Consider the following 26122-nt stretch of genomic DNA (forward strand, 5'->3'; position numbering starts at 1 on the left):
AAATTACTGGAAGATGTAAAGAACATATTCCCTGAATTTTATTACTCAACAATTGCACTTAATTGCATTTAAAGGTCTGCTACGCAGTTTTTTGCGCTCAGATTTGAAATATTCTAGAACTAAGAAATCTCAGATTTACTACTACTTTTTGTGTCATTATTTCACATTTGCAACGTACAGAATCAGCCTACAAACATTTCGTCCTACGCGCGCTGTAACTTTCTGACCTCCCTAGTTAGGCACCGGTGAGAATTCGAACAAGAATCAATCATCAACGGGTTCGTACGGAAGATGAAGTTATTTTGTTACTAATTTGAACATTAGCAATGATGGAGCAAATGTACTATTATTATATTATAATACATAGTTTGATCCAGAATCTTCAGTTAGTAGCTGTAGTATTAATTAGAAAATTTCTGTAAAATCTATTAGATAAGAACGTGCATGCACAACTGTTTAAAGGGTCTCGTTGTGATATGGGTAAAAAGACACACCATTGCAACATTCAAAGTTATATCATACATATGCAAAGTACTGCTTTCTGAGCAAATTGTCATATGGATGTACATTCTGTTAAAAAGACCAGGTTTTATACTTCCTCATGTAATGTTACATGTTACTTAAGTGTTCATCTTTGCTTAAGACAATACACAAGGAGACAATCAAAATTTGTACTGCCCATAAAGTGCAACAGCTCTCATATATCATATCTACATGTGAGTTTAAAGGGATATGTTGTATTTTTACTTTGTTAAAACAAAGTACCTTACACAAGCAACAACATTTAGTACTGTATTGTCCTAAATTCCATTACATAGATGTGAGTGACTGACAACTAAGATAAGACAATTCCTCACAAGATAGAGTGAAATTTGGGTTAATGCTTCAAGTTCATCTGTTCTTCAAGTTCAACGACTCTGTCATTTGGGGTCCCTAAATCCAACATCAAGCACATGTGTACTGCTGTAGTGTGTAAGAGATAGTGGTTCCAGGCTATCAGTGTAGAATTATAAAAAATAAATAGGTTCTATAGTGCTACTTGGATTCTTCTTAAGTACCTGTGACTTATAGACTTAAATGTAAAATAGTTTTATCAGTGTTACAACTCATATTACATAGCCAGATGTGTGAAAATATACAGGCTCATTTCTACTTGGGCATCTTTAGGTTCTATTGAACATGTCTATGTTATCTCAAACAAGTGACTCCTGGGAGGGCCAACCAGACAACAATACAATTATCGTTCTCCCAGCATCTGCTTGAAGACATCTACTCAGATTCTACTGTATAAGCATCATGTTGGTGGGGGGCTGTCCTCTACTCGAGGTAGAACCGGGAGAATCAGGTTACCAAATGAAGAGTCCTGCGGCACAAAGTAGCCAAACGAGTTGGCGTGGGCATGCTGCAAGGGAAAAATGGAGTTTGTGTTAAATATAACTAGTTAAGGTTTTCAATTCACAGAAATGATGAGAAATAGTTCATCTCGATAGCAAAGCTTAACTCATCTGTATCATACCTTTATACAGGTATACTATCAGGGACGTTTCTGTCCTTTTTAAATGATAGCTTGAAAAGGTATGAACTAATAAGGCACCAATGCAGGGGTCTCGCCAGCGTCCGTTTTTCCGTCAATTGACGGAAATTTGCTGCGTCTGACGGAAAAATTTTAAAACCAATCCGTCAACCTTGACGGACAAAAATCCTTGGTGGAAGCTACAGGCGGCTTGGGGACGCCGTCCACGGCCGTAAAAGCCACACACTGTTTGTCTTGCTATTGTTATGATTGTTGACAATGTGTGTCGGCGCCCTTTCGCATACGATAATCTCATTAAAACCCGTTTTTCAAGGTCTCAGTTCAGTCCTTCTAATTAATTTTTGCGGTTTTCGCGACGATTGTAATTGGCTGACGGAAAAAAATTTCGAGCTGGCTAAAGCCCTGCACCAATGTATCCACTTACACATGTCTTTGTCATGACTGGTTTATATCCATGACCTGTAAGATTGACTGGTGTGTGTTTGTGTGTGTGTGTGTGTGTGTGTGTGTGTGTGTGTATGTGTGTGTGTGTCTGCATGTATGCATGTGTCTGTCTGTCTATGGTTACCTGTAAAGCCTGTCTCTGTGCCTGATTCATGTGTTGCACTTCCATTTGGTCCCTGATGCCTGTAGGCTCTTTCCTGTGAACAAAAAAATGTACATAATTTTATGTCAAAAAGAAGATTATTTACTATTAGACTTTTCCCTGATTTGTTTCCAACCAATATTTACTTGTGTCAATCTGATTAAATGTCCTAGATCAATTCTTTGGAGCAAGGTTGAAATGCCATTTGACCTCTGAGTCTGACAAAACATGATTATCTTCAGTTCAAACTTAACCTCTGACTTGATGACCTTTCACTCACCTCTGCATGAGCTTCTTCTTCTGCTGCTGAAGGTCAGCCAGGATTTTGGAGCGGTTTTGTTGCACTTCTGGAAAATGTGTAATGTAACGTATTAGCTCTGACACAGTTGTGGAATAACAATATCAATGCTTTTTAATTGTATAAAAACATAGAACCAGACCTTTGGCCAGGACTGGCAGAGAATCTGTTTGGCAGCCAAGGCAGGTTTTCCAGAGGATATTAGAGTTAACGTTAGTTCACCTTTATCCGTAGGGTAACCTATATCCGTTGTACATAAAAATAGGGTATTTGGGGATCGTTATGTCAAGGGAAGGTAGTTTCACATTGCAATATCTTGAAAATGTAGACATTTGAAACCCACGTTGTTGACCTGAAATCTCTGAATACCCAGCTTTTTTAAACAACGAATCTAGGTTACCCAACGGAAAAAGGTGAACTAGCGTTAGATAAGCACTCTGGGGATTTGTCATGCAGGGAGAGTTTTCCGGTCTGGCTACTTCAACATCAATTTTCACACTTGTTTAGTTGTTAATTAACGCATGAAGACTGTAGCTCATTTGTTATACCAACAGTATATGCAGCTGCTGTCATCAGTATAACGGCCGTTACATACATGTCATGTTGAAGAGGTCTGCATGCAACCAGCAGCTTCGTTGTTGTCAAAGACTACGAACTGTAACATTTCTTAGCCCCCTTCGCAGACTTCAGGAACGGTGGCGTTTATTTTTTTAGGGGGGGGGGGGGGTGCGAGCGTAGCCAGGGTACTAGGGGTGGGTACCGGTACAGAAAATCCAGGTCCAGGTCCGGTTCAGGTGCAAAGGATCAGGTCCAGGTCCGGACCTGAACCTGGACCTGATTCAGTATGACTCATACCAATGGTCCATTTCACTACAAAGAAATCTGTTTGGTGGAGTATTAGACGTACACTGGCGTTTTAAAATCCTACAACGCTAACTGCACCTGTACGATTGGCTGTAAAACTTGGTAGAAATTACTGTAAACTAGATACTCTACTTCACTCTTGTTGTTTTCTTCCACCTGCAAGCGCCAAAACGCGTGAATGCCTGATAAAATAATCTGTTAATTTTCTAATCGGTCCAACATCCGGTCCACCTAATTTTTTCAGGTCCGGTTTTTCTGGACTGGTCCAATAAGAAAAACCGGTTTTGTACCGGTACCGGTACGCTGTACCGATACCCAGCCCTACTGGGTACCATCCTCCGTAGTGACTGCTGGCTCAATACTTTCGCTTGCTATCTGTGGTTAGCAAGTGAAAGCATTGAGCCAGCGGTCACTACAGTCTAGTACAGAGGACATGGTACTCAGGCTAGTGCGAGCGATGATTCGTGTTACACTTATAGGTATGCTATACTCCCTTTCCCAGCATAAAGTTACCTTAGCCCATGTCAAAAATCATGAATCAGCACCCAAAAATAATAAACGCCACCGCCCCTGAAGTCTACAAAGGAGGCTACACAACACAATACCTTGGTCCACGTGTGCGCTAATTTAGAGTTGTAATGTTAAATAAGACATAATTCGATACAACGAGATTTTTTAAATCAGGGATGGCAAATGTATCTAATATAGCCTGGCCCTTCAGAAAACAGTCATGCCATGCTGTGTGCCACTAAAGCATTGCCCTACCTTGAGAGTTAGGATTGGTTGAAGCCATTAGTATTGTGCTAAAATCTTTGAATCACTGTCACAGTGCCAGATCAAGGAATGATTGAACTTGAAGTCCCTCTGTCTAGTCTGTCCTTGTACGTTTAAGCGCACTAGCAATATTGCACTTGTCCAAAATACAGGGTATACAGGTTATCTTATGCCTGTATAACCAAAATATGGCCTTTTAAACTTTCATTTAGCAACGAATCTCAATTTTGATCACCCATTCTGCTGTCAATTCATTCCACAACCAACAAGGCGGCAGAGTACAGTATTTCTACGCGACCCCCGGAGTCAATGACGTAGGGGTAAAAACATAGTGCGGTCGAAATCTTCAATCGTTCGTAAATACCTTAAAGTACATGTAAGGGAGGGATGAACTTTACTGTGTGGTAGTATAATATGTCGGCTTTCAGATGGCACGAATGAGATTTTTCAGTTTGGCCTGTCGTTGTATAAATACGCGTGACCTTTACAGCTGGCTGTCTCAGTGAGTCGGCTGCAGTTCCGGGTGACCCCGCATGACCCTATTTCAAAGAGGGCGTCACAATGTTAAAAAACCACAATATTTTTTTGTTTTTGGTTATTTTGTACGTTGTACCCTCGACTTTAACATACTCGTCTGTCGTGCTTCCCAAATGCACCCTACTATAATTTTATCCGCGTCGATGTCAGTCACCTTGCGGTCCTTAACTATAGGAAGCCCCATAGGCCGAAAACTGTATTCTGCTACCTTGAACCGCAACGGGTATTGGCCAAAATCTGGCAAAAACGTTATATTAGGGCAAAGTTGCTTGGTATGTCAGGTGTTGGCGTAGACTCCCTTGAAATAAGCCTGTTTGTTCTACCGTCAGACGGCCGTTGCCATGGCAACGGCCACTATAGGCCTTTCCCTATGCTTAACTATGGGACTTAGTGTGAAAGCGCATTTGGCCCGAAACCCGCACCCCCCCCCCTTTTTCTGCGGCAACTAACCTTCAATCTAACCCTAAATCACTCCTAACGTAACAACAGACACAAATTGTCTCCGTTTACATGAAAAGAGCAGCCAGAATAGTGAATTTGATCAGATAATGAGAGCACTAAATGTCCCGTTCTATGAGCCCTGCACGGGGCCTTCCTAATGGCAGGTGCCAAAGTACAAAGTTGCCGAAATCTCAGCAACCGCTTGAAAGATTGAAAAGAAAATTGGCAGAAGTTTACATCTTTACTAGTTTCGTTGTATGAACGAAAGAAAATCCAAGGTCAAGTTCGTTTAACCGCAACGGGTATTGGCCAAAATCTGGCAAAAACGTTATATTAGGGCAAAGTTGCTTGGTATGTCAGGTGTTGGCGTAGACTCCCTTGAAATAAGCCTGTTTGTTCTACCGTCAGACGGCCGTTGCCATGGCAACGGCCACTATAGGCCTTTCCCTATGCTTAACTATGGGACTTAGTGTGAAAGCGCATTTGGCCCGAAACCCGCACCCCCCCCCCTTTTTCTGCGGCAACTAACCTTCAATCTAACCCTAAATCACTCCTAACGTAACAACAGACACAAATTGTCTCCGTTTACATGAAAAGAGCAGCCAGAATAGTGAATTTGATCAGATAATGAGAGCACTAAATGTCCCGTTCTATGAGCCCTGCACGGGGCCTTCCTAATGGCAGGTGCCAAAGTACAAAGTTGCCGAAATCTCAGCAACCGCTTGAAAGATTGAAAAGAAAATTGGCAGAAGTTTACATCTTTACTAGTTTCGTTGTATGAACGAAAGAAAATCCAAGGTCAAGTTCGTTTAAGGCGGCAGAGTACAGTATTTCTACGCGACCCCCGGAGTCAATGACGTAGGGGTAAAAACATAGTGCGGTCGAAATCTTCAATCGTTCGTAAATACCTTAAAGTACATGTAAGGGAGGGATGAACTTTACTGTGTGGTAGTATAATATGTCGGCTTTCAGATGGCACGAATGAGATTTTTCAGTTTGGCCTGTCGTTGTATAAATACGCGTGACCTTTACAGCTGGCTGTCTCAGTGAGTCGGCTGCAGTTCCGGGTGACCCCGCATGACCCTATTTCAAAGAGGGCGTCACAATGTTAAAAAACCACAATATTTTTTTGTTTTTGGTTATTTTGTACGTTGTACCCTCGACTTTAACATACTCGTCTGTCGTGCTTCCCAAATGCACCCTACTATAATTTTATCCGCGTCGATGTCAGTCACCTTGCGGTCCTTAACTATAGGAAGCCCCATAGGCCGAAAACTGTATTCTGCTACCTTGAACCGCAACGGGTATTGGCCAAAATCTGGCAAAAACGTTATATTAGGGCAAAGTTGCTTGGTATGTCAGGTGTTGGCGTAGACTCCCTTGAAATAAGCCTGTTTGTTCTACCGTCAGACGGCCGTTGCCATGGCAACGGCCACTATAGGCCTTTCCCTATGCTTAACTATGGGACTTAGTGTGAAAGCGCATTTGGCCCGAAACCCGCACCCCCCCCCCTTTTTCTGCGGCAACTAACCTTCAATCTAACCCTAAATCACTCCTAACGTAACAACAGACACAAATTGTCTCCGTTTACATGAAAAGAGCAGCCAGAATAGTGAATTTGATCAGATAATGAGAGCACTAAATGTCCCGTTCTATGAGCCCTGCACGGGGCCTTCCTAATGGCAGGTGCCAAAGTACAAAGTTGCCGAAATCTCAGCAACCGCTTGAAAGATTGAAAAGAAAATTGGCAGAAGTTTACATCTTTACTAGTTTCGTTGTATGAACGAAAGAAAATCCAAGGTCAAGTTCGTTTGAACCGCAACGGGTATTGGCCAAAATCTGGCAAAAACGTTATATTAGGGCAAAGTTGCTTGGTATGTCAGGTGTTGGCGTAGACTCCCTTGAAATAAGCCTGTTTGTTCTACCGTCAGACGGCCGTTGCCATGGCAACGGCCACTATAGGCCTTTCCCTATGCTTAACTATGGGACTTAGTGTGAAAGCGCATTTGGCCCGAAACCCGCACCCCCCCCCCTTTTTCTGCGGCAACTAACCTTCAATCTAACCCTAAATCACTCCTAACGTAACAACAGACACAAATTGTCTCCGTTTACATGAAAAGAGCAGCCAGAATAGTGAATTTGATCAGATAATGAGAGCACTAAATGTCCCGTTCTATGAGCCCTGCACGGGGCCTTCCTAATGGCAGGTGCCAAAGTACAAAGTTGCCGAAATCTCAGCAACCGCTTGAAAGATTGAAAAGAAAATTGGCAGAAGTTTACATCTTTACTAGTTTCGTTGTATGAACGAAAGAAAATCCAAGGTCAAGTTCGTTTAAGGCGGCAGAGTACAGTATTTCTACGCGACCCCCGGAGTCAATGACGTAGGGGTAAAAACATAGTGCGGTCGAAATCTTCAATCGTTCGTAAATACCTTAAAGTACATGTAAGGGAGGGATGAACTTTACTGTGTGGTAGTATAATATGTCGGCTTTCAGATGGCACGAATGAGATTTTTCAGTTTGGCCTGTCGTTGTATAAATACGCGTGACCTTTACAGCTGGCTGTCTCAGTGAGTCGGCTGCAGTTCCGGGTGACCCCGCATGACCCTATTTCAAAGAGGGCGTCACAATGTTAAAAAACCACAATATTTTTTTGTTTTTGGTTATTTTGTACGTTGTACCCTCGACTTTAACATACTCGTCTGTCGTGCTTCCCAAATGCACCCTACTATAATTTTATCCGCGTCGATGTCAGTCACCTTGCGGTCCTTAACTATAGGAAGCCCCATAGGCCGAAAACTGTATTCTGCTACCTTGAACCGCAACGGGTATTGGCCAAAATCTGGCAAAAACGTTATATTAGGGCAAAGTTGCTTGGTATGTCAGGTGTTGGCGTAGACTCCCTTGAAATAAGCCTGTTTGTTCTACCGTCAGACGGCCGTTGCCATGGCAACGGCCACTATAGGCCTTTCCCTATGCTTAACTATGGGACTTAGTGTGAAAGCGCATTTGGCCCGAAACCCGCACCCCCCCCCCTTTTTCTGCGGCAACTAACCTTCAATCTAACCCTAAATCACTCCTAACGTAACAACAGACACAAATTGTCTCCGTTTACATGAAAAGAGCAGCCAGAATAGTGAATTTGATCAGATAATGAGAGCACTAAATGTCCCGTTCTATGAGCCCTGCACGGGGCCTTCCTAATGGCAGGTGCCAAAGTACAAAGTTGCCGAAATCTCAGCAACCGCTTGAAAGATTGAAAAGAAAATTGGCAGAAGTTTACATCTTTACTAGTTTCGTTGTATGAACGAAAGAAAATCCAAGGTCAAGTTCGTTTAAGGCGGCAGAGTACAGTATTTCTACGCGACCCCCGGAGTCTATGACGTAGGGGTAAAAACATAGTGCGGGCGAAATCTTCAATCGTTCGTAAATACCTTAAAGTACATCTAAGGGAGGGATGTCAGACGGCCGTTGCCATGGCAACGGCCACTATAGGCCTTTCCCTATGCTTAACTATGGGACTTAGTGTGAAAGCGCATTTGGCCCGAAACCCGCACCCCCCCCCCTTTTTCTGCGGCAACTAACCTTCAATCTAACCCTAAATCACTCCTAACGTAACAACAGACACAAATTGTCTCCGTTTACATGAAAAGAGCAGCCAGAATAGTGAATTTGATCAGATAATGAGAGCACTAAATGTCCCGTTCTATGAGCCCTGCACGGGGCCTTCCTAATGGCAGGTGCCAAAGTACAAAGTTGCCGAAATCTCAGCAACCGCTTGAAAGATTGAAAAGAAAATTGGCAGAAGTTTACATCTTTACTAGTTTCGTTGTCCCATAGGCCGAAAACTGTATTCTGCTACCTTGAACCGCAACGGGTATTGGCCAAAATCTGGCAAAAACGTTATATTAGGGCAAAGTTGCTTGGTATGTCAGGTGTTGGCGTAGACTCCCTTGAAATAAGCCTGTTTGTTCTACCGTCAGACGGCCGTTGCCATGGCAACGGCCACTATAGGCCTTTCCCTATGCTTAACTATGGGACTTAGTGTGAAAGCGCATTTGGCCCGAAACCCGCACCCCCCCCCCTTTTTCTGCGGCAACTAACCTTCAATCTAACCCTAAATCACTCCTAACGTAACAACAGACACAAATTGTCTCCGTTTACATGAAAAGAGCAGCCAGAATAGTGAATTTGATCAGATAATGAGAGCACTAAATGTCCCGTTCTATGAGCCCTGCACGGGGCCTTCCTAATGGCAGGTGCCAAAGTACAAAGTTGCCGAAATCTCAGCAACCGCTTGAAAGATTGAAAAGAAAATTGGCAGAAGTTTACATCTTTACTAGTTTCGTTGTATGAACGAAAGAAAATCCAAGGTCAAGTTCGTTTAAGGCGGCAGAGTACAGTATTTCTACGCGACCCCCGGAGTCAATGACGTAGGGGTAAAAACATAGTGCGGTCGAAATCTTCAATCGTTCGTAAATACCTTAAAGTACATGTAAGGGAGGGATGAACTTTACTGTGTGGTAGTATAATATGTCGGCTTTCAGATGGCACGAATGAGATTTTTCAGTTTGGCCTGTCGTTGTATAAATACGCGTGACCTTTACAGCTGGCTGTCTCAGTGAGTCGGCTGCAGTTCCGGGTGACCCCGCATGACCCTATTTCAAAGAGGGCGTCACAATGTTAAAAAACCACAATATTTTTTTGTTTTTGGTTATTTTGTACGTTGTACCCTCGACTTTAACATACTCGTCTGTCGTGCTTCCCAAATGCACCCTACTATAATTTTATCCGCGTCGATGTCAGTCACCTTGCGGTCCTTAACTATAGGAAGCCCCATAGGCCGAAAACTGTATTCTGCTACCTTGAACCGCAACGGGTATTGGCCAAAATCTGGCAAAAACGTTATATTAGGGCAAAGTTGCTTGGTATGTCAGGTGTTGGCGTAGACTCCCTTGAAATAAGCCTGTTTGTTCTACCGTCAGACGGCCGTTGCCATGGCAACGGCCACTATAGGCCTTTCCCTATGCTTAACTATGGGACTTAGTGTGAAAGCGCATTTGGCCCGAAACCCGCACCCCCCCCCCTTTTTCTGCGGCAACTAACCTTCAATCTAACCCTAAATCACTCCTAACGTAACAACAGACACAAATTGTCTCCGTTTACATGAAAAGAGCAGCCAGAATAGTGAATTTGATCAGATAATGAGAGCACTAAATGTCCCGTTCTATGAGCCCTGCACGGGGCCTTCCTAATGGCAGGTGCCAAAGTACAAAGTTGCCGAAATCTCAGCAACCGCTTGAAAGATTGAAAAGAAAATTGGCAGAAGTTTACATCTTTACTAGTTTCGTTGTATGAACGAAAGAAAATCCAAGGTCAAGTTCGTTTAAGGCGGCAGAGTACAGTATTTCTACGCGACCCCCGGAGTCAATGACGTAGGGGTAAAAACATAGTGCGGTCGAAATCTTCAATCGTTCGTAAATACCTTAAAGTACATGTAAGGGAGGGATGAACTTTACTGTGTGGTAGTATAATATGTCGGCTTTCAGATGGCACGAATGAGATTTTTCAGTTTGGCCTGTCGTTGTATAAATACGCGTGACCTTTACAGCTGGCTGTCTCAGTGAGTCGGCTGCAGTTCCGGGTGACCCCGCATGACCCTATTTCAAAGAGGGCGTCACAATGTTAAAAAACCACAATATTTTTTTGTTTTTGGTTATTTTGTACGTTGTACCCTCGACTTTAACATACTCGTCTGTCGTGCTTCCCAAATGCACCCTACTATAATTTTATCCGCGTCGATGTCAGTCACCTTGCGGTCCTTAACTATAGGAAGCCCCATAGGCCGAAAACTGTATTCTGCTACCTTGAACCGCAACGGGTATTGGCCAAAATCTGGCAAAAACGTTATATTAGGGCAAAGTTGCTTGGTATGTCAGGTGTTGGCGTAGACTCCCTTGAAATAAGCCTGTTTGTTCTACCGTCAGACGGCCGTTGCCATGGCAACGGCCACTATAGGCCTTTCCCTATGCTTAACTATGGGACTTAGTGTGAAAGCGCATTTGGCCCGAAACCCGCACCCCCCCCCCTTTTTCTGCGGCAACTAACCTTCAATCTAACCCTAAATCACTCCTAACGTAACAACAGACACAAATTGTCTCCGTTTACATGAAAAGAGCAGCCAGAATAGTGAATTTGATCAGATAATGAGAGCACTAAATGTCCCGTTCTATGAGCCCTGCACGGGGCCTTCCTAATGGCAGGTGCCAAAGTACAAAGTTGCCGAAATCTCAGCAACCGCTTGAAAGATTGAAAAGAAAATTGGCAGAAGTTTACATCTTTACTAGTTTCGTTGTATGAACGAAAGAAAATCCAAGGTCAAGTTCGTTTGAACCGCAACGGGTATTGGCCAAAATCTGGCAAAAACGTTATATTAGGGCAAAGTTGCTTGGTATGTCAGGTGTTGGCGTAGACTCCCTTGAAATAAGCCTGTTTGTTCTACCGTCAGACGGCCGTTGCCATGGCAACGGCCACTATAGGCCTTTCCCTATGCTTAACTATGGGACTTAGTGTGAAAGCGCATTTGGCCCGAAACCCGCACCCCCCCCCCTTTTTCTGCGGCAACTAACCTTCAATCTAACCCTAAATCACTCCTAACGTAACAACAGACACAAATTGTCTCCGTTTACATGAAAAGAGCAGCCAGAATAGTGAATTTGATCAGATAATGAGAGCACTAAATGTCCCGTTCTATGAGCCCTGCACGGGGCCTTCCTAATGGCAGGTGCCAAAGTACAAAGTTGCCGAAATCTCAGCAACCGCTTGAAAGATTGAAAAGAAAATTGGCAGAAGTTTACATCTTTACTAGTTTCGTTGTATGAACGAAAGAAAATCCAAGGTCAAGTTCGTTTAAGGCGGCAGAGTACAGTATTTCTACGCGACCCCCGGAGTCAATGACGTAGGGGTAAAAACATAGTGCGGTCGAAATCTTCAATCGTTCGTAAATACCTTAAAGTACATGTAAGGGAGGGATGAACTTTACTGTGTGGTAGTATAATATGTCGGCTTTCAGATGGCACGAATGAGATTTTTCAGTTTGGCCTGTCGTTGTATAAATACGCGTGACCTTTACAGCTGGCTGTCTCAGTGAGTCGGCTGCAGTTCCGGGTGACCCCGCATGACCCTATTTCAAAGAGGGCGTCACAATGTTAAAAAACCACAATATTTTTTTGTTTTTGGTTATTTTGTACGTTGTACCCTCGACTTTAACATACTCGTCTGTCGTGCTTCCCAAATGCACCCTACTATAATTTTATCCGCGTCGATGTCAGTCACCTTGCGGTCCTTAACTATAGGAAGCCCCATAGGCCGAAAACTGTATTCTGCTACCACAAAGACCATGTCCGAATCACCTGCAAAATGAAGGCCCCAAATGTTCTGTTCATTGTTCTGTAAACGTATGCCTTTCGTTTTTTAATATTTTCTAGCCAATTTAGTTGTCTTCAGTTGCGTGATCAAATTCTTGTTACATTTAAAGTGACATAAATATTTATTGTTTTAGTTATTTATCTCAGAATTGACATAAAGGTTGCATTAAAGGGAAAGCAAATTTCACTTCCTTGTAGGCATTCTCAGGGACACATAGGACAACTGGGTGACGTATGCACCAAGATGGCGGACGGAACGGACAGTGGATTTTCGGAGGGTCAGTCCAGCGGTCCAGGCGGCTCAAGTGGGCCGATTTCTCCTGACCTTGACCCACTGAACATCACCACGTCTACCGTGGACCTGGAGGAGTCGCTGGACATGGGTGCAGAGGTGAGAGATAGCTGGAATTGTTGTGTACACCCTTGTGACCCCAGTACAAAGCATAGGTGTCAAGCTGAGATAGACCTGCACCTGATCCCAGAGACAAGAAGATAATTTTGTAACATTGCTCAAGTAGATCGCTTATTTAACGCTCTTTGATAAAAACTAACCCAAATCTAAGGGTCTCTTTATTATGATTTATAGCCAATGTGCAGTTAGTGGTTGATAGATTATTTGCTGAATCACTGTGAAATGTGTGAATATATGTCAGTGGGATAATTACTGATATTGTCCATATTTGTTCAAAGAAGGGTAAACTTTATGATGTTTACATAATTTTAGAACTATAAGTGTTTCTGCGTTTCCCTAAACATAGGAGTAAATGCTAACGTAAACATTGCAATGGCATTATTCAGTTTCAACTTTGTAATGCTTCCAAAGTGCACCTGAAAAATGTTATCCTCAAACAGCTAGCTATATTACAGTACCTAACAATAGTAACAATGTTCACATATTGCATTGTGATACCTTTTACCCCCAGACACCTCTAGATTGTGGCCCCACCCCCAGGTCTTTCTACACTTTGTTTACAGATGGAGAGGTAACATTGCTTTCAGCACAGAAAAGCAAAAGAAGCACCTAGCACAATCAACCGATCAATCATATCAACATTCCAACCAACCAATCACATTCACCTAAATTTCTGTTTAAAATTTTATGACTAAATTATAGTTGAAACAATTACTGGCACTTATTAGGCATAGTTATATAAACTTGTTTAATGATAAAGTAAAATGATGATGTGTGATAAAATATAAGATAGGTGACTAGTTGATAAACCTCTGTAGCCTTTGCACTCAATCATAACATCTTATTGATATTCCAGTCATAACCTTTCTGATTAATACCTATATCCACTCATCTATAATGAATATTGATAAGTTATAACATTCAATGATTGCAGGTTCTAACTTATTAATATTAATTAAAGATGAGGATGGCCAATCAGATAGCTTGAGTCAACTTAATTTATTTGCATTGAGGCAATGTCAAGTTAGGCTATAAAAAAAGAGTTTACAATTCAGTTCTGTGGCTTGAATTTGAGTGACTCATTTTATCCTATCTAAACCAGGGTGACCCAAAGTCTACAGGTGATGACATCACAACCTTGACTCAGTCGTCACTCGCTGGCCTGCGATTGGACGATGCCCTGGCCTCGGACGTGCATGATCTGTTTGTAACTGTGGACGACCCTGAGAAACACATCACCAACATGGAGTCCTACATTACCTACAGGGTTACAACTAAGGTGGGCCCATAGTACTCTGTTACAGTGTTAGATCTAGACATTCAGGATAAAGTCGATGTATGCCAGTGTCAAGAGACCACATCTACACAAAGACCACCAGGCAAATGCGACCACCTTTTATTCCCTCAGATAATTTTTCCATCAACACAAGCTGTAAGAATCATCATGTATATTATATTTATAGTGACCACCTGTCCAGGTTTCATTGGTCACACAATGGTCTTTTGGCACAGTGTGGACTGTCAAAACAAACAAAAGACACTTAAAGCCAAGAGCCAGCCTTGCCCTTGTTTCTTCATACCCAACATGTAAGTCACTGACAAAATTCCCACAACTCCCATGTTTTCTTCCTCAGACGACGCGTAGCGACTATGACTCCCATGAGTACGTGGTACGTCGTCGCTACCAGGACTTCCTGTGGCTGCGAGAACGACTGGAGGCAACCAATCCAACTCACCTTATACCTGTGAGCACACCTTCCTTATGTTTGGTAGAGGTGGTAAGATAGACAGAATACCTCACTTTGTTATGGTATCAATGAGTCAAGTAAGATTTAAGTGTAGCTAGTGTTGTGAGCCGATGGTAAGGCTATTGAGGAATTGTAAATAACTGGCCGCACACTGGACGTTTTGAGGACCTACATACTTTAATGTCTTGTCTCCAGGATTCTATCACCAGAATGAGCGCTAAATGTTGTGAGCCGATGGTAAGGCTATTGAGGAATTGTAAATAACTGGCCGCACACTGGACGTTTTGAGGACCTACATTCTTTAATGTCTTGTCTCCAGGATTCTATCACCAGAATGAGCGCTAAATGTTGTGAGCCGATGGTAAGGCTATTGAGGAATTGTAAATAACTGGCCGCACACTGGACGTTTTGAGGACCTACATTCTTTAATGTCTTGTCTCCAGGATTCTATCGCCAGAATGAGGTCACAGGACTAGTCTACTTCTAAAATAGGGGGGTTTGGGTAGGAGTGATCACATGGTTCACAGTGGGTTCGTAACAGCTAGTCCTAAAGATACTCATGCGGAAAAAGAAATTCAAAGATATAACTTTAAACATGTCACATTTTGAAAGTTCAAGGTAGGATTCAGGGACCTTTTAGAAATGAATTATGATGTTCAACACGGATAGAGATTGTAATAATGATGAAGCATGCAGCAGGGCAAAAAAGTATTCCCCGTACTCATGTAAAAATGGACTTGCCTGAATGTATGCTGATGACATCACTCACTTTTCCTTCCAGCCACTCCCTGAGAAACATTCCTTCCGTCGGTTGGACCGCTTCAGCCCGGAGTTCCTGAAAACTCGGCAGGCAGCGCTGCAGAAGTTTCTGTCGCGGATCGTGGACCATCCCACGCTGTCGTTTAACGAGAATCTAACCATCTTCCTGACAGCTAAGGCATGGGTAACGGATGCTTCCTAGTTCAGGTGTCTGTGTGAAAAGAGAAAACAGTCTCTCTACTGAACAATGTCAAAAGCAATCAGCACCCCTGCTCCTATGTTTAATGTTTTTGAAGGTTTGATTCTTTGTGTTGTGTGCCATTTTGCCATTCCTATCTGACTCCCTTGTGATTTTTAAAGTCTGTTGTAAGAGCAAATCACTAATTCTGCAAATTGTCATGTCTAAAAAATGATTTATTGTGACTTTGTTGTAATTGTTCAGTAATGTACACTTTGTTCCCTGTGTTCTTCCCAAGTCACACTCTACACCTGCGCTGGCACCTAAGTAGTTTTCTGTCATGTTTATTTTCCCTTCATTTATTCTTTGTCTGTGGAATATTTGTGAGTTGCCTTTCTTTGTTTGTGTAAGTTTGGGGTTTTGGGCCGATTTTCAAGTAGCTTTGATTCGTATGAAAGACTCAATTTACGAAAGTACATCTCTTATTGTAACTGGACAGACATGTAACAAGGACTGACAAGTGTGTAACATTTCCTGACAGATTTTTTTATAGTAAACAGATACAGTCAAACCTGCCCGAGCGACCACCTCTTCTCAGCGACCACCTGGCCATTTCGACCGCTTTTTCTCGGTCCCGATTTATTTTCCCATTGACGTAAGCATTAAGCGACCTTTTCTCAACGACCACCTGGCCAACGCGACCGCGACCGGCCCAAATTGGAACCTATAACGACCGCATCGTTTTCAAGATTGAGGTTTTCATCGATTTTTGATGATAATTAGCGCGATTTTGTGCGAAATCGGCGTCGGATTTTGGGGTTAAATTTACAGTTTACAGTGTGCGTGTTGTATTTGAAATTAAAGACCTCGCTTCTTTGCGTGCGTGCAGTGTGCTTGCTATTTGCCATTAAACACAACGGCAACCATGTATACTTTGCATCGGGCATGTTTTGAGTCGATACTCTTTTCAGCGACCACCTGTCCAAATCGACCGCTTTTTTCCGGTCCCCCGGGTGGTCGTCTTGGGCAGGTTTGACTGTATGTTATTCGGAATACCTTGTAACAACATGTTAAGTGTCTTGATATGTTGAACATATGCTTCTAATGTTTAGCATACAATGACCTTACAAATTTGTTAACTAGTGCCTGGTATACCTTTCCTTTTTCCTCTATGTAGGAATTGGCCTCCCACCGGAAACAGGCTCAAGGCATCATGGGAAAGATGGGGAGCTCCATGCGTAGCATGGCGGCAGGGTACATGCTGAAGAACCGTTCCCCCGAGTATGCCACTATGCAGGTAAGAGATAGAGCTTCATTCTGCTACACATAGGAGGGGCACACTATTAATGTGTAAGAAAGGAGGTCCCGTGTATGGGGAGAGCCATACCCCATGCACGTTAAAGAACCCCCACACGTGCGATGGTGCGGTGTGCGTTGGTGCAAATCCTTCTGTCGGGAGTTGGTGATTCACTTCAAATCACCCGGATAGAGGCCTGGCGAACCTCTGTCTCGTATCAGCCTCATGGTGATCTACATCATTCACCCGGACGGGTGTGTCACCCCGTAAGGGGCGGTATATCCCGTCGTGTGCGAACATGTACAGGGTTAGCCCTTGATAATAGCCTACGGCTAGTTGGGCAGCCCTGGCTGTTTGTAAACAGCTGAACAAATAAATAAAAATGTGTAAGAAAATGTATGGGTGCAAACATAGTTAGGCTCTTACATGGTATTTCTATAGTCATAAAGGTTAACACAGAAACAAGATACATTTACTATCAGATATGAAGCATGCACTTGTTAACCTTGCTGTACATTTACAAGTTTAAATACATTTTTGTTAAAGGCTGATTAGATTTTCAAAATACCCAGCATCTTTCCAGATTGTAGATTTTCTAGTGGTCAAAGGAGTTTGCTAGGATTTGGTTCTGTCCATGGCTGTAACTGTACCCTCCTTACAGGGGGCTGGCAGATGTTGGGTGGCTTGCTTTAATTAAAACATAGTTTAATTAGCCAAGTTCTCAAGTAGTTAAACAGTTGTCTTATCACCTTGCAGGAGTATGTCAACACATTTGGGGCCAAGATGGGCACCATCGACAGAATCAACCAGAGACTTCTCAAGGAGATGACAGGTCAGTTGGAGAGTCAGGAACTTTTATCACATTTTTGTCCCGTTAATATCACATGAAGGTGAGGAAAATGTTTAGAAAATAAACAACCTGGAAAGTACCAAAATATTGACAGGCCTATTGCAAGAGTTTTGTTTGTAAAACATAGTAGCACAGTTTTTTGCCGGTGCGTAGCCGGGAGAAGCGGTTGCATGGATGCATGGATGCATGGATGGATCGGTCACTTTAACCAAATAGCCCTTCTATACGTGCTATTGCGTAATCGAACCAGCGTGGCCGAGCGGTCTACAGCACGGTACCTATCTTCCGTAGATCGTAGGTTCGAACCCCACTTGCTAAATTTTTTTTTCTTTGTTAGACAAATCTCATGTAGTGTTTTTTTAATAGAAGAAAGACCAATTCAGTAATTCGATGTTTAAAAACTCTTTTTTCGTGTGATTTTGTTTAACATCCAGGCTTTTTCCAAAATATGCACCGGCAGGCTTTTTTCAGAAGCTTTCTTGTTTATCTTGTCTACCCCCAGATTATCAGCAGGACTTGCGGGAGTTTGGGCCGGTGTTTACGCTGTGGTCCAACTCGGAGACGGAGCTTGCCCCGGCCATGTTGGGTATGGCGTCTGGCGTGGAGAAGTGTGAGAAAGCGCTGGACCAGCAGATCAGCGACCAGGAGCACGTCTTTGCACCGCCTGTCAAGGAGTACATACTGTACGCTGAGGCCATGAAGGTAATGGTTTGGTTTTGTATACATATCAGGGATAAACAAGTCCACTAGCCCTATTGTCCAGGGCAAGTGAAAGTGCTGTTCGGGCAAGTGCATGTCCTACCCCACTTGTCCGATCGGGCAAGTAAGATTTTTCCATTGACTTTAGTGCAATTTTGATATACTTGTTACTTTTTACAGTCATGACATCTACATCTAGATGTGGATGTAGATGACATCCAGCAATTGTCTACAGAGAATTCCATTGCTGGAAGTGAAAATGCATATACTAGTAACAGTGACATTTGAATTTTGGGCAAGTGAAACATTGGTTCGGGCAAGTACTGAGTACATTTTTTATGTGCTTGCCCGATAGGACAAGTGGATTTTAGAAAACTTGTTCAACCCTGACATATGCAAGATTGAAAATTGATGTGCACATGAAGCTTGTTGTATCGCTCATTCTCATAGGGGCATCCTAGTGATTGCACGTTGATTATGATGCAAAAGAGGGAAATTAGTTCATTTTTAGTCACGCTCAAAGAAAATGGAAAAGAAGTGGTTTATGAGTAAAATGTTTCTTGTTTCCTATATATATTGTGACTCAGCAGTTCAGAAAGTAACTGTCGTATATGTACCCATTGTTTTCTGTAGGCAGTGCTGAAGAGGAGGGACTCTATACAGATGGAGTATGAACTGACAGTAGAGGATCTCAGCAGGAAGAGAAATGACAGAGAACAGGTTAGTAGCACAATGATTACTATCACAAAGAGATTTTTACCATGTGAATAATATTATTATTAGTGGGCAGTTAACAGCTTTCTTGTGCTTTGTACAATATGTGCCTGATTAAATCTCGCTTACAGCAGCCAGCCCAACATACGCCGGCCCCCTAGGGGGGCCAGTTACAGCCCTGGACAGCAGAGTTTGCATTACACAGACTAAGTATCTTAGTGCACAAGTGACATTTTATGACCTTTGACTGTTGACCTTTGCCCTACAGCTGAAGATGTCAGATCAAAGCTACTCACTTGGGGCTTTTCTTGGGAAGGACCCAGAGGAAGTCAGACAGCAGAAAAGAACCAAGCTGGATTCACAAATAGAGGAGGTAGGGCATATGCATAATGAAGACATGCCTAGGCAAGTAGGAGTAATTTTTGTGAACAGTAGCTGAAATAGGTAGCATTGTATGTTGTTAATGAATGCATGAGATGGATATGTGTATTGTTAAACATCTGCTTTACAGGTGGAAAGTGTGTAGAGTATATTCACTTCTGTGAATGGAGGTTTTGTTACTGTTTGTTCACTTGTTTGTCAACAGTTCCTTGTTGAATGCAGTAAAGTAGCTGGTTTCCACATGCTAGGCATTTAAGGAACTTCTTATGTAAGGTCAAAGATCCAAGGAAATTGTTAGAATATGGTTGTCTGTTGCCTGATGAGACCCAGCAAGAAAAATGAAGGAGTCAGCAAGGGATTTACAATAATGTATAAAGCAAGAAAATTCACAAAAACCTAAAATTTTGAAATATTTCACAGAGGTTTGAGACCTTTGGTGTCATCGTAAATAGCATCTGGGCCAGAATATTTGTGCTAATGCTGTAAAAGAAAGTGGATGTTATCATAAGTTCTGAACATACAGATGTGATAGTCGTTTTGACTGTTAGTATTTGTTTCCTCCAGCTTCTGAAGCAGGTAGAAGTTAGTAACGACAGTGTGGAGTGTGCTAACGCTGACCTGAAGGCAGATCTGGAGCGGTGGCACAGGAACAAGAGAAGAGATGTCAAGGAGGTGTTCTCTGAACTGTGTGACAGAAACATACAGTATTACCAAGAGGTGTGGAACTTTTATTGCACGGTTCTCCCCAGAGGGTGGAATAAGGGAGGCCCTCCACTATACTCTCAGCCAGCTCCACTATACTATTTTTCAAATTTAGTGTGTTTCTTCCCTATTTTCTTTGTTAGTTTTGCTGAAATTAATGACAATTCACAGATTTTTGTGCCAAGTGTCATCATTTTTCCAGTCAGCATTGTCTGCAAAAACTTGTGAATGAGCAATGATCAAAACAATAGTCGTTTTGCCACTTCACAACAAAGGAATCACAACAATATATTATACTTGTAGTATTTGACACCCTCTGTCATTGCAAAATGAACCTATTTTCATGAAAGTGCAGCGCGTTGGTGCGGGTTATTTTTGCCAGCCCCTCCACTATACTAAAAAATTCTGGGGAGAACCCTGTATTGTCACATTTATTTACTTGATTAGCGAGTAAGATGAAATTCTTGAGTTTATAATCGGGTCTTTGTATATTTTATAGAGTTTGTTTTGAGGGCATTACCAACTTATAGCTCATAAACAACACTTACCATTTGGACTTAAAAACGACTCTTCTTATATACATAGAAATAAGCATTGAAAGTCATGACTGTACCTAGTGACAACAGCTTGGTTGGTTATCATTATTAAATGGTACTTACCTGCTGAATTCATTTTGCTCAGTGCCTGTCAGCATGGGAAGAAACCTTACAAGAAATCAACCAGAAGTCAGAGCTGGAGACTGCCAGCACCCTGGCCACGCCCACATCCAGCTGTCCTGACACGCCCAATCTAGCCACGCCCACTTCCTCCATAACCCCTCCTCTTCCTGCCACGCCCACCAAGGGTGGTACAGAGGGCGGGGCAGCTGAGGGGCAGGGAGGGACACAATAAAAGAGTTAGTTATATTTTAACACTGGTCACTTCAAATTTTGGAAGACACTGGGAATTTGGAAAATGGAAATATCCTTAAAGTCAAATACCTCTATATCTAGTTATCAAAGTTATGACATTGAGAAAGATACCATAATGTAGAATGAAGCATGCTGTTTTTATCAACATATGAAACTCAATTGTACAGTCAACGACGAGTTGAAATATAGGGCTTTCTTGGTTATATTTTCCTAATGCCTAGTGCCTTATCAAAGTTAGATTGACCAGTGTCTGTTGTACTTTGCTTAGAATTGGTAGGTGAAGATGAGTACGCTGTTTTGGGAGGGGAGCCTGCAATTTAGTAGCAATGATGTTAGGGCTAAAAAATATGGTATTCATTTTTGCCAAAGTTTTCTCTAGTCTGTGTACAAGGCCCAAGGCCTGTGTGTTCTGCTATTGGACTTAACTGGTATCTCATACTATGGATAGATCTTGAAATTTCAGGTATTTCTAATCTTAGCTATGTTGTATATGTCATAAATTGAATAATGCAATGCCACTTTTTATTGTGAAAATTAATCTGTACACATCATATGTTTAGCAAAAATTTTAGGGCTGTTTTAAAATCTTTCCAATTGGACAACTCAAGCTTAGTTTTGATGGCACATTGTAGCCTTTCAAATAAAAAATTAGTCCAATTAGACTACGATTATATTCTGGATAAAGCAAAGGAATATTGAGAGCATCAAATTGGTCAAATAATTTCATTATACAACGGTTTTAATCAAATATGCGAGCACTTAAAGTGTATTACATTTGTATGTCTTTACTATGGCATTGTTTTAAGTTAGATAATATATGACAATTGGCTGCCATTCCATGTGGTTTATAGTTGTAAATACTCCAATAGTTTCAGTACACTGGACATGTGAGATGACCGTAGTAAGAGTATAATTGTTTATACCACATTGTGAAGACTGCCACTGGGGCTGTAACAGTGTCGTAGAGTGGTGCAAGTATGTATGATGTCCTTGGGCCTAGAGGTAGTTATGACAATTCATGTTATGACGGTTTGGTGCAGCCCATTGCATAACATAATTCTTAGGCCTGTGTTCTATTCAGTTGTTTTAATGTTGTTAAAATATATATTGAAAGGGAAAATGCAATAAGTTTGAGGTTATCAAAAGCCATTTTCCTAATGTGGTATTCAGTTCGAAATCTAAGATTTTATTGCCAGCTTATTGAAATATGATTAGTACACAGAATTTGTAATAGTCTTAATTCCATATGTTTTAATGTCAAATTGTCTCTTTTTTGTAGTTGGTAAAGTGATGTTTAAAAGTGGCTGACTGTGCCAGTGTGCTGCTAGGACAAGGCTTCTGTGCATCTGTTTGTGTAATGTTGTCTATCATGTCTCCATTTGATATTGGGACCACCCGCCACATGATTAAGCAATACAAATTTTAATCAATGGAGACCCAGTATTTTTCTGTTGTTGTTGTCATGTCAATTACACAACATGTAGATAGTCACAAGCAAAGATTAAAAGTTATATGGAATTCTGAAGTTGATCTGGTGTTTTTACATGTTTCAAAATTGATGAAATTTGGTCACACACAAGTTGTGTAGCTTTGATTCCTGGGGACAAGATTTCCGAAAATGTACAATGCCATTTTAATTTGTGACACATCGGTCAGTTTTGATTGAAATTGTTTACTGTTACTCTGTAATTGGATATTTTGTATTTGTCATTGTCACTAAAATTTCAATGATACAATAAATGCATTTTAATGTGGGTTGCATTTGTCATATTTAATTGCAAAATAGGGTAGCATTAATTCTATTGTTTGAGACATTATGTAGAAATGATACTTGACAGAGTATATTAGAAAAGTAAACTTTGGTTGCCGATATTGCTTTAGATTGATGTAGTTCAAACTTTCCATTAAAACTGTCGACAATGTCTATGGTATAGCCATTCAACCTGTACTTCTCTGCTGTACCGCACCGTGGCGCTTCTAAAGATTTCCAAGTGGAGCATGGGAACAAAAATGGCGGCCAAGTTGAAAAAGAGTAACAACATTGTCGCCAGACTTCAGCTAAAGGAGGTGAGTAGCAGTGTTTCCAGTGTTGCTTGAGTGGAACTAAGTGCTTAAGAATATGTGTGATTACTTTTTTTTGCTGTCTTCGTTCAAGGCGTATTCGTGGCACAAGATACGCAAGTAAAGCCGTGCCCCCCTCCCACCCTGTCCTCGAAAAATATTATAATTTCGAAGCTGTCGATCGCGACGTCTAAGATGGAAACAAATTTACTTGTCCTATTTGTAAACTAGTGGCTTGTATTCTACAAAGCCGTAACTTCTCTCTGTCACAATATGAAATAATAATCACATGGGGTCTTATGAATTGCAGATTTTCCCAGAATAAATTTCTCTGACTATGACTATGAGTGATGCTGAAATTCAGCTTAATTCAGATCGGCCATACAATAAACTATGCAGACAAACACCTTGGTGTGCAAAGAATACTTTGATTGTTGCAGTATTTTGCTGCAACTACCTCAGAACAAGGGGGTTTCATCAAGATAGATTCACCCATAATTTTTACGCTCTAGTTCAAAGGTCAAATTAGTGGAGTTTTTTTTCTCTCTCTCATTCAAGCACATTGATATCTGTACCCAGTATTTATACCTGTACATCATTTTTGGTGCTGTGGCCCACAGATACGCGGCAGTCTGCAGACACACAGCCATGCCACGCCTGTCAGAATGTTCAACAAAACCATCCCAGACTCCCTCGTCTTCAACCTGAAGGACCTGGTCCCTCTATCTGTGCTGCATGATGGGTAGGTTGTCCTGTATTGCATGGTGGGTAGGTTTTACTGTGTCACGTGATTGGTTAAGGCTGTCCTGTGTTGCATTCGTCATGGACAGATTGTATGGTTTTGCTAATCTCCAAGCAGATTCCTCCGGTGGCATTAAAACAGTAACATAAGCTGGGGAAGGAATTAGCCGGCAATGGAGGATTATTGGCCACCGCTGTGGCCAATAACTCCTCTGCCGGCTACACTCTTTCCCATTTGCCACAGCAAGATCTGCTTGGAGATTATGGTTTTGCATGATGGGTAGGTTGTACAGTAGATGCCAGTTAATTGCACAATGGATTACCGCACACTTCTGATAATTGCACGGAATCCCCAAGTCCCAAACCGATGTGGTCCAGCTGGGTGACTTCGCATTATTGCACCACCCGGATAACTGTATGAAATACTACTAGTGTGCTGGCAAATGGGGTGTGCAATTAAACTGATTCTACTGTACTGTCATTTAATAGGTTGTGCTATATTGCATGGTTGGTAGGATGGGCAGGATGATTTCACGTTAGAACATTAACAGCCTTTTGGATCTAGTAGTAGTAGTAGTAGTATGCGGTATTTAATTATACTGCTGCTGCGGTCCCTGACACAGGTAGGTAGCAGTCAGCTAGTCTTCACACCACATGCACTTCCATGTGGCACTGTCCAGCAGGCTCACCTTAGTCAGACTACTCTGATACTAGTATGTAAATTGTTTTTCATCAGCCATGTGTTCCTGGGCTTCACCAAGGATGGGCAGTTTGTGCTGTCCTACACCCAGCTGATGGAGGCTGAGGCACACACAGGGTACCCGTACTACGAGTACCACCTGCACTGGTGGGTGCTGCAGCCGGTAACAACACAACAGCAGGGGACTCCACAGCGGCACTTCAGACTACACAAGGTACACAATAATGAACACACTTTGGTATCACATCAAGTTGTGATGCATGTGCTTTTACGGGGCTGTCTCCAGGACCCATCCTTCCGTCTGCTTGTTGGAAAGCAGGAAAATCAACAACATGGGCTCCCAAACTAGGGATGTGTACCGGTACACTGTCGATACAGTACCGGTACAATCAATTAGGTACAGATACAAAAATACCGAACCCTGGTGTACTGGTACTGGACCTGTATCTAATTAGTGCAAGGCAGGCAGGATAACAGGTTAGGGGATGGCCACTTTGACACTTAAAATTACTGTGAAATCACCATAGCAGTCCTGAGCCCCAGTGAGGGAAAAGCAACAAGGGTCGATTTTTTGTTGCATCATGTGTCTACCATAATAAACACGTTTTTATTGGTTCAAACATGCTTCTACCCATTTTAATACATTGATTTGCCGTTATAACATATCATAATTATAATATTATGATATAATATTCAATGCCATGCATTTAGGTCCGGACCTGTACCTAAACCTCTGGATTCGAATCCGGACCTGTACCTAAACCTCTGGATTCGAATCCGGACCTGTACCTAAACGTGGGTTTAGGTACGCATCCCTGTCCCAAACAATGAGTCGGATGGGGAAAAATGAAGCTGGAGACAGCCCTGCTGTACTATAGGAAAGACAAACCAACATGTTTCTCTTGAGTTGCAAACATGCATCAAGTAAACAGTTACTAGTATAGAAGTCAACATTTCCTTGCCTTTGTTCCTCTTGATTCTCCCATATTATACCACCAGGGTTTCTCAGTTTGCTTTACACTGATCATAATGTCTCCAAAGCCTGTTTTCTTTTTTTTGCTTCTTCAGTTGCCTTTGTGTGTGTTGAACTTTCAGGTGAGGTTTTCCTTATATTTTTTGTCTTCTTCCAGGTGTCTCAGGTGCGGCTCTTTGGAGAAGAGGAGATCCCGACAGACATCTATCTGTTGGTGTGCCAGTGGCCAACAGACTACACCAAAGTGCTGGTGCATGGATACAGGTGTGGGACTAGGAGCCAGTTAGACTTCTCGCTTATACTTTAGTTTAGATGAACACTCAAAAGGCAAACTATTGTCTGTTGATAGTATTAAAGCTATAAATAGTATGGAATTTACCAGTGTTTAGTGTAAGAAATATTATCCACAAGTGTTTTAGTTTTTCAGGCACAGGTACAGGCAAACTTGATGTTTAGGTCTGGACCTGCACCTAAGCAACTCTAAAAGTATAGAACCGTAAAGGTACAATGTGCTACTCTCCAAGCAGAGGTTTAGG

At 42.1% G+C, this 26122-nt stretch overlaps 3 protein-coding genes across 7 annotated transcripts in view; 2 read left to right on the forward strand and 1 right to left on the reverse strand.

Moving 5' to 3' along the window:
- Nucleotides 1-576: 576 nt before the first annotated feature.
- Nucleotides 577-4325, reverse strand: LOC118432537 (SOSS complex subunit C-like). 2 transcript variants are annotated; one of them, XM_035844158.1, is made up of 4 exons: nucleotides 4292-4325; nucleotides 2401-2467; nucleotides 2103-2175; nucleotides 577-1402 (listed from the first exon to the last, which is right to left on the reverse strand). In XM_035844158.1, the coding sequence occupies exons 1-4, from the start codon at nucleotides 4293-4295 to the stop codon at nucleotides 1295-1297; spliced, it is 252 nt and encodes an 83-aa protein (XP_035700051.1). In that variant the 5' UTR covers nucleotides 4296-4325; the 3' UTR covers nucleotides 577-1294. The 2 variants fall into 2 exon arrangements, with proteins under 2 accessions (XP_035700051.1, XP_035700050.1); XM_035844157.1 differs by having other exon boundaries at nucleotides 4048-4321.
- Nucleotides 4326-12668: 8343 nt separating this feature from the next.
- On the forward strand, nucleotides 12669-22866 carry LOC118432536 (sorting nexin-30-like). Of its 4 annotated transcripts, none has more exons than XM_035844152.1 (12): nucleotides 12676-12851; nucleotides 13384-13443; nucleotides 13975-14151; nucleotides 14507-14617; nucleotides 15402-15563; nucleotides 16735-16854; nucleotides 17611-17686; nucleotides 18207-18406; nucleotides 19037-19123; nucleotides 19386-19490; nucleotides 20063-20215; nucleotides 20882-22866. In XM_035844152.1, the coding sequence occupies exons 1-12, from the start codon at nucleotides 12705-12707 to the stop codon at nucleotides 21089-21091; spliced, it is 1608 nt and encodes a 535-aa protein (XP_035700045.1). In that variant the 5' UTR covers nucleotides 12676-12704; the 3' UTR covers nucleotides 21092-22866. The 4 variants fall into 4 exon arrangements, with proteins under 4 accessions (XP_035700047.1, XP_035700048.1, XP_035700045.1 ...); XM_035844153.1 differs by having other exon boundaries at nucleotides 15402-15557; XM_035844154.1 differs by lacking the exon at nucleotides 13384-13443 and having other exon boundaries at nucleotides 12669-12851.
- A 197-nt stretch (nucleotides 22867-23063) lies between these two features.
- The window catches only part of LOC118431872, a 17557-nt gene continuing 14498 nt past the window's right edge, over nucleotides 23064-26122 (forward strand). The window contains exons 1-4 of the mRNA XM_035843278.1: nucleotides 23064-23178; nucleotides 23793-23914; nucleotides 24650-24827; nucleotides 25744-25850. Of these exons, the coding sequence (XP_035699171.1) occupies nucleotides 23110-23178; nucleotides 23793-23914; nucleotides 24650-24827; nucleotides 25744-25850 (476 nt within the window). The 5' untranslated portion in view covers nucleotides 23064-23109. The remainder of the gene's footprint in view (nucleotides 23179-23792; nucleotides 23915-24649; nucleotides 24828-25743; nucleotides 25851-26122) is intronic.

Source organism: Branchiostoma floridae, chromosome 15, assembly GCF_000003815.2.
Source record: "Branchiostoma floridae strain S238N-H82 chromosome 15, Bfl_VNyyK, whole genome shotgun sequence".
Taxonomy (NCBI): domain Eukaryota; kingdom Metazoa; phylum Chordata; class Leptocardii; order Amphioxiformes; family Branchiostomatidae; genus Branchiostoma; species Branchiostoma floridae.